Genomic DNA, 8,665 nt, shown 5'->3' on the forward strand with positions numbered 1-8,665 from the left:
CAAGTTTCCCAAAAGTATAGACTTAGTCCCTGAAGATTTTTGGTAGACATTTGGTCCTTCAAGTCTCACAACTTGATACGTTTAGTCCAAAACTAGATATACAATATGTTTTTAACTATACAGTTTTTTGGTCCCTCAAGTTCTCCAAAAGTATAGACTTGGTCCCTCAAGATTTTTTGGGTAAACATTTTCGGTCCTTCAAGTCACAAACCATGATAAGTTTGGTACATTGACCGATTTTGACCACGTTGGCCAGGTTTGACCGACAGACATTAAAATCGAAAAGTAGGAAAAAAAAAAACTGAAATTTTGTGACAACCAAGATACTTGTGTGCACTAGGTGCATGTAATATTTGTGGCAAAATAACATCCGAGAAGCTCTAGCAAAAAAAACCAAAATTTGCCTTTTATTTGTCAGCCAAACTTTTATTCCCACGAGCTTCTCGAATGTGGAAACACCACAAACAATTTCATGCACCTAGCGCACAGTAGCATCTTGGTTACCATAAAATTCCAGGCTTTTTCCAATTTTTTGCTATTTTTTATGAATTTATTGTTCATTGGTCAAACCCGGTCAACATGGCCAAAATCTAGTTTTGGACGAAACTTATGCGTTTCTGAGACTTGAAGGACCAAATGTCTACCAAAAATCCTTGAGGGATCAAGGCTATACTTTTGTGGAACTTGAGGGACCAACCACATATTTTTCTCTATATCTTTTGACCCTGTAGAGGAGGAGGCCGTTCCGGTGAGGATGGTCTCCCATGGGTAGCCATGGCACATGCGGCCGTTGCAGTGTTCTTGAAAATCTGTCGGTAAACAAGAAAATTAGATATCCTAGAAAACCTAGAGAATTACACATTAGGCCTGTCATTGCAGAGACCTCCCCCTGAGCGCTTTGTGCGCCATATAGAGGATCTGGCGCTCATGCGCCCTGTCCGCGGGCCAGCCCAACAATGAGGCCAGCCAGCCAGCTCACTCGGTTTCCCAGTTGAATGGTTGTGATTAACCGACCAAAAATGTAAATTAAAAATATCACAAAAAACAAAAAGGTTCATGAATTCCACAAAGTTAAAAAATTCAAAAAGATCACAAAATTCGGAAAGGTTCACAAATTTGGGAAAAAGTTCATATATTTCTAAAAAAAGTTCACAAACTTTACAAGTGTTCATAGAATTAAAAAAATTGAAAATTTGAAAAACCGTCATCAATTTTGAGAAAATTCATCAATTTTGAAAAAACATCAAATTTGAAAAACATCATGCTTTTTGAAAAAACTAAGAAAATTAAAAATAACAGTAAAGAAAAATAAAGAAGAAAAGAGAGAAGAAAAAGGAAAATAAAAAGGAAAGAAATAGAAAAGAGAAAACCAAACAAAACCACTTCAGAAAATAATCAAAATCATGAAAAAAAACCGGTTGGGAAGCTTCAAAACCGGGAAGAACTCTCTCCCATTACACCCTTAGATGGAGCACCTGCGCTAGTTAACGAAATGCATGTTTTTTTGAACACTAACGAAATGCATGTTAACTGACGCATAAGGCGCCAGATAGTATTCGGTGTCATTACAGTGGTTTCTTACGTAGTTCGGGATAAAGTGACGCAATACCAATTCAGTTGCACGGTCCAGCCCATCTGATCCTCAAAGTGGCCCACCGGAGGCTCGTCAGTGAGGTGTATAGCTGATGCGGAATTTCTAAAAAAAAAAGATGATGCGACACCACGCCAACTCCTTGGTGGCCATTGAACTCTACCCTGGAAAGCAGAAAAGAAAAATGCACGGAGTCTGAGATCTAGTTGTAAAGTATGGATTATTCATCGGTGTTTGAAGAACCAAATCCTCAACCATGTAAAAATAGACACAACTGTTCCAAGGCGGAGCAGGAGCTTCACATTTTCCCCAGATATGCAAACCCAGGTGGCGAGCGCACTCTATGGAAATATGTGTGGCGTGCAAAAGTTCCTCTTAAAGATGCATATTACTGCATGGAAAACAGCGACATGAGCATTTGCGACGGACAAGAACAGAGTATGTGGGGCACCTTTCAACAATTGGTCGTTGTAGACATGCGATCGTGACGTAGAGAGTTGACCAGAAAACCGCTACAGCCGAGCAATACACACCAGCCACGAGGCTGCATACCGATCAAGCCGACGACTCCACCTGCCAAGTGACTGAAATCGACACCCCACAACATGACCCGAAGCCGCCACCCCAGCATACAAAGAACACATACACATCGGTCCTGAGCCCAGTCACCAGCCGAGCCGAGCCGAGCCGATGACTCTGCCACCCAAGTGACTAGAGCTGACACCCTCCATTATTTTTTTGAGTCAAACAACTCCGTTTGAGGCGACGACTCTGAGCCGACGCTGGGCCTCAACCAAAGGCCTAGCCGAAACCACCCTGTTCTGGGCCTCATGATATTTTTCGCTCAGTTCGTGCAGCAACGCAGCCCAAGACCATTTGGCACACCGCCCACGCTGCCAGCCTGGGCCCGCATGGCCGGCTGCCTATAAGACTAACGGCCAGTGAGAGGGAGGCCCCACCAGCCAGGAAGCAGCAGAGAGAGAATTCAAATTCCAATTCCTCGGTGTCTCCCCATTCCCCAACACCACCACCACCGCCACCCAATCCGTCGCTCTCCTCCACCACCTCCTCCCCGCCGGCGATCGCCGCCGAGGCCCTCCTCGGCGGGGCGCCGCTCCGGGACCGCGCGATGAAGCTGAAGATCAACAAGGCGTGCGACATCGCCTCCATCTCCGTCCTCCCTCCCCGGTACGGCCCCCCCGCCCAGGCCGATCCCCTCCCCTCTCGCCGCCGGCTGCTCCCGTTCGTTCCGAGGCGTGCTTGGTTTAATTCGTGCTCGTGGTGCGTTTTGTTGGTGGTTCAGGAGGACCGGAGGGAGCAGCGGTGGCGGTGGCGGGATGAGCGCGCCTGCTGCTGCTTCCGCGGCGGCGGCGGCGCAGCAGCAGCGGTCCCAATCGATGTCGCAGAAGTCCTTCTCGCAGGGCATAGGCAACGGTGGCGCGTCCTTCTCCCAGGCCAGAGGCGCGTCCTTCTCGCAGGGCAGCGACAGCGGAGGCGCCGCGTTCTCTCAGGTCGGTGGAGGCGGAGGCGCCGCGTTCTCTCAGGGCGGCGGAAGCGGAGGAGCCGCGTTCTCTCAGGGCGGAGGTGGTGGAGGCGCAGCCTTCTCTCAGGGCGGAGGTGGCGGAGGCGCGGCCTTCTCTCAGGGCGGTGGAGGCGGAGGCGCGGCCTTCTCTCAGGGCGGCGGAAGCGGAGGCGCGACCTTCTCTCAGGGCGGTGGAAGCGGAGGCGCGTCCTTCTCTCAGGGCGGTGGCAGCGCGCCGCTCGTGCACGCGCAGTCGCAGCTCTCGCAGGCCTCCCTCGACGCGAACCTCCTCAGCCTCCTCTCGCAGGCTCCCGCGCGCGACCAGGTCTCGTACACATCATCCCCCCTTCTTCTCCAATTGTTGCCGCTGTGTGGTGATCCATGATCGAGGCCGCGTTTGCTTCTACCAGTTCAGTTGGATCACATGATCAGTGTGTTCGGTGAATTTGATCAGTCGGTAACTAGTATGTCAGGTAACTAGCGAGTTTGCATCGAATTGATTGGTGTTGGTTACTGTCAATTAGTCGTTTCCACTGAATCCGCTTGTGCTTGGTTAATCTCTGAAGTGACCATTTCATCGATCTTGTGTTTAGTCACAGTAGCGTTGCAACGAATTTATTAGTGTTGACTGTTGGTTACTGTTAATTAGTCGCTTCCAGTGAATCCGCTGGTGCTTGGTTGATGCGTGGAACAAATAGTTCAAGTCTCTGCAGTGACCATTTCATTGGGCAAACTAGTGAACTAAGTGTTATTGCTTGATATCTCAATTTGGTGCACGCGAGCATTCATGTACTGCATTACTGAAAGTGTAAGGGGAACGACATCCATGTGATCCTGTTCTGCTAGACTCTTTGAAATGGTGATTTTGATCTGTATGATTTGTCGGAATTGACGCCGTTCTGTGCACAGTTAGAATGCAGTTACGATTTATTCATATTCGGCAATGCAGAGGGAATGCCCAAACCAACAGTTCTTGTCCTAATAAATGTTTGAGTCAGAACAGCTATGTTTTTTGTTATATTTGCTAGTTACAGAAGGTGGATTCCTTAAAAAAAAGTTATATAATGTGCACACTTTTTATCTGCTGCCCAATTGTGATCTTCATTCTCTTTCCTTTGGTGACCAGAGATTTGCCTTGCAACAGGACTCATCCAAGAGAACGTCTTCATATCCTGCCAGTTCAGCTTCTTGTGTGCGCGAGGAATCTCAGCTGCAACTGACAAAAATACCAACCAACCCTATCCACCGCTGGTGCCCCTCTCTTCTGGATAGCAGATGTAAACTCAAGCCCTTGCACTTGACAGAATTTACATTTTATTCATTTTTCTTTTGCAGAAAATTACATTTCATTCATCGCCATAACAACAGTTCACATGCTCTTCAAGCACACTAATTTTGGTGTTCTGAATAGGTTTACAAAAATTCTCTCATTAACTGGGCATGTAAGGTCATATAGTGCATGCTTTAAACAGATAGTGACCTGAAGCTGTTCTAAACGTACAATCTAGATTTTATTTTAAGATGTCACATTGTCATGATATACTTGGAAGTATGTTTCGACTAAAGTGCCCAGTTGATGTTGTTTCGACAGGTCAGGTTAATGAGGAAGTTGAGCGCAAGTTTCAGCATCTGGCAAGTTCAGTACATAAGATGGGAATGATATTAGACTCAGTGCAAAATGATGTGATGCAGTTAAACAGAGCCATGAAGGAGGCATCACTAGACTGTAAGTCACCCCCTAATGGTACTTTCGATCAATATATGGGCGATCGTAATTGCTGCTATTTCTTCATGAGTTTTGCACTCTAATTCTGTTGCTTCCCACAAATAGTACATTATCGACTAATGAGAGCATGTATTCGCTTTGTTCAGCTGGTAGCATTCAGAAAAAGTTTGTGCTCCTGGAGGACTCTCTAAAGCAAATTGTAAGGATAGTTGCTGGTTTAGTCCCTTTGTCCTTCTTCTTTTTGCTGAGGCAACAAAGTTTAATTAACCCAAACATGCTACCACAGCTTAAGGGACAAGATGACCTCAGAGCACTCCTTGAAGGAATCACAGAAAGTAATCCTGACCAAGTGAGTGTTCTCAACTCTCTCAGCAGCAAACAGGATGAGATGTCCTTGTTACTTTCAGTCTTGCCAAACCATGTGCAAAGAGAACTGGGGCAACTGAAGGGTGACATCAGCAGAATTTTCTCAAAGGAGATGGAGGTACTACTGCTAAGATCAACCACTAGCTTCAGGTTCACTTGTGTTTGGGAATTATTCTGATGTGCATATAAGTAATTATCTTATCTGGCTGATTTACCACCGTGAAAAAATCTCTCTTATGTCCATATGTGTGAGTTTAGGTTCTATGAAGGCATATATAAGCTGGTTCATAGCATTTTCTTCTATATTTTTTTTTCAGGAAGCGTAATTCCGTTTCTATTCATGATATCTAACACTAAAAATTCTCAGTCTACACTAGGGCTTATTTTTCAGCATTTTACTGAAGTTAAAAGGATTGCTTTTGAAGAACATGCACAATCTTGTATATCATGTGGCATGCTAAGACCCATCACTTCACATACTAGAGTAAAGCAACAAATGTGTGTTTTGCTGACCTTTGCCTATTTGGACAGGTGATGGTTAGAGCTGTCAGATCTGTTGATACTAGGCTTGACCAGATGCAAATGCTGGCAGTATGTGTACTTATCACTCAACTAATTGAATTAGCAAGCCTTTCAGTACTTTTCTCCTCTTATTCTATTTCCCTTTCTTTGCTGAAGAACCAGAGCTGCACCACCAATGCGAAACCCCTGATGAACCAGACAAGAGTAGCCAATGGAAGCTCCCTGATGATGCAGACACCAGTAGCATATGGAAGCCCCCTGATGAACCAGACACCAGTAGCAGATGGAGGTCCCCTGATGAACCAAGGACCAGTAGCAGATGGAAGTCCCCTGATGAACCAAGGACCAGTAGCAGAGGGAAGGCCACGGAAGAAACAAAGGCCAGCAGCAAATGGAAGGCCCCAGAGGAAGAAGCTAACACCAGTAGCAAATGGAAGGCCTCAGAGGAAGAAACAAAGACCAGTAGCAAACGGAAGGCCCCAGAGGAACCAAAGACCAGTACCAAATGGAAGGCCCCAGGTACAAACAGCAGATGGAAGCTCGCACATGAACCAGAAACCCGAAGCAAATGGAAATGGCCTGATGAACCAAGTACTACCAGTAACACAAGCGTAATCTTCTAACCTCAGCTTCTTGCAGATCCAAGTTGTTAGATAACCAGTAGTATGCATTGCTGTGGGATGGGGCATCAGTGTGAAAATTGTCTTGATGAAAAATCGAAACGCAAACTGAACCTATAAGTACCGACATCGTCAAGAGGAAAACTGCAAGATATTCTTATGTGCAGGAGGATCTTGTGATAAGATGCTTCTCACTTTCTTTTGTTACAGAGCTACTAGTTTAATTCTGGCCTTTGAAATGTTGAAATGTCCTCTTGAGGTTGGTAATTAAAACGCCTGTACAGTAGATCGTTATCTCTGTTTTGACAGCAAGATCATATTGTTGTGTTTCAGTTATATTGCCTCCACTTTTCAGAATATGCATCTGCCTTTGCTTTAATTTTCCCTGTTCCTGTTTGATTTGAGATTCTACTACGTACTAATTAGGCTTGTTTGTCTGTCAGTGCCAGTGCTCCTGCACCCTTGGCTTATCAGAGGAAGACAGAAGGTGTGAAGCCAAATGTGGAGAAGGGGATGGTAAAGGCTGCCACAGAAGCACGGAAATTGGATGGCTCAGGCGACAGCAGGCCGGCGCCACCTAAAGAGCAAGAGTTGGCGATTCAGAAGGACAATGCAGATGCACATGCGCCCATCAACAAGGTAACTCGCGCCGCAACCTTGCTCGTTTCTAGCTCGAGTGAACAACCGTAAAATGTTAGCAGAGATGAGATCACCTAACGCAATGTCACTAGCTGTAGCCAATGGCTCGAGACCAACACCGCTGAATTTTTATTATTTGGCCTGAAAGAAGAGCACCACTGATGAACTGAATCATTTGTCCTGAAAGAAGAACATGAATGATTAACTGGCTGAACATACTTGAGCATACTTGGTGCCGCTGCTTCATGAATGCTCTGTAGTTTAGTTTGCCCCTGTTGATCAAGCAAGTGCGGAAACATCATGTGAAACTGTGAAGTTGTTGTTGTTGCGGTTATTGGCTGTGCGATGATGATGATGATGATGATGATCATGGTTGTTGCGGATGGGGGAAAACGCAGGCGATCGTGACGATTGTCATCGACTCGGACGAGGAGGCGGAGGAGGGGAGCGCGTCCTGCGTCATGCTGAAGACGGGAGCAGGTAGAGCTGGGCGCTGGACTGAACCTCCTTTCTCCTTCCACACCACTGTATTATATGATGAACCAATGCGAATGTGAGAGTGACTGTATGTCTTGTGCAGGAGGTGCGGGAGAGGGGGAGGCGCTGGAGATCCTGCGGCGGGCGAGGAAGCGCCGGCGGAGGGAGGAGGCCAACGCCGTCGCGCTGGACCACTGCTAGGCTAGACTGTTTATTTAGTAGCAGCAACCCAACACGGTAGGTAGGGCGTGGCGTACAGATGCAGAGGCGGGTCGACAGACAGTGGTTTAAGAAGAGACGAGGAATCCAGGCGCGATGCCGACGGGCATGGACATGGACATGGACATGATCGCCTGAACATAGACCGACCGCAGTGCAGCCGGTTGGTCCTCCGCTTGCATTGGCCTAGCCAGCCTAGAGAGAGAGAGAGAGGTGGGCCGTTTTGAAAGGAGGTCGGTGCCTTTTACGCTGGCGGGCACGCGGGCAGTTTCGTCTGGATTCCCTCCTCCAGTCCAGGGACGGACTGACTGACTCGCCGGAGAACAATGCGTTATGACTGCTTAATGTGCGTGCCAGCGACGACAAGTTAGCCGCGGTCACATACATTTTCCGGGCAGGTTACCCAGGTAAGGATATGATACTCCCTCCGTCTTGCGAGCGTTTTTTTTTTCACTAGTTTTATATTATGAGACGGAGGGAGTAGTCGCACCTATTCTTAATCCGAAGTAGAATGTGCCATCTTGGCACTGAGAGGTGGGGGACCTCGGATCTTCAAGAGTTCTATATTCACCCCAACATTTAGTGGCCGTCATAGGGGTTTTCCAATAAAGTCACTCTAATTCTTCCTCTGATGGTGCCATGGAGCTAGAGAAACCCGTGTCCTCGCATATCTGATTACTCAAATCTGATGAGCCCATGTTATTGTGCCATACTGTTTTTGTCGCTTTGATGCTTTGTGGAGTCTAAATCCTTTCTCGACACTACGGTGAAAATGTTGTGGCTTGACGGCCTACGCTTCTAGGGGATCATCCCCAATCCAGATACGTTCACTGCACAAGGCTTTTCGTGTTTTCAGACGGGCAATTCAAGGGGCTTTTATAGATATCATTGTAATTCGTAGCCATACGAGTTACTTTTTGCTAATTTTCTTGAATGTCGAATCCAAAGTGATTACCTTTAATGGCTATGAACATGGACAGAAT

At 46.7% G+C, this 8,665-nt stretch overlaps 1 protein-coding gene across 1 annotated transcript; it reads left to right on the forward strand.

The window, feature by feature from the left end:
- The first annotated feature begins 1,986 nt into the window (after positions 1 to 1,986).
- On the forward strand, positions 1,987 to 8,309 carry LOC123097185 (keratin, type I cytoskeletal 9). Its single transcript, XM_044518914.1, has 12 exons — positions 1,987 to 2,029; positions 2,440 to 2,779; positions 2,895 to 3,438; positions 4,258 to 4,390; positions 4,705 to 4,839; positions 4,986 to 5,038; positions 5,126 to 5,323; positions 5,737 to 5,796; positions 5,884 to 6,338; positions 6,791 to 6,986; positions 7,385 to 7,466; positions 7,567 to 8,309. Exons 1-12 carry the CDS (start codon positions 1,987 to 1,989, stop codon positions 7,662 to 7,664), a joined length of 2,337 nt encoding a protein of 778 aa, XP_044374849.1. The 3' UTR covers positions 7,665 to 8,309.
- Positions 8,310 to 8,665: the final 356 nt, after the last annotated feature.

Source organism: Triticum aestivum, chromosome 4D (assembly GCF_018294505.1).
Source record: "Triticum aestivum cultivar Chinese Spring chromosome 4D, IWGSC CS RefSeq v2.1, whole genome shotgun sequence".
Taxonomy (NCBI): Eukaryota; Viridiplantae; Streptophyta; class Magnoliopsida; order Poales; family Poaceae; genus Triticum; species Triticum aestivum.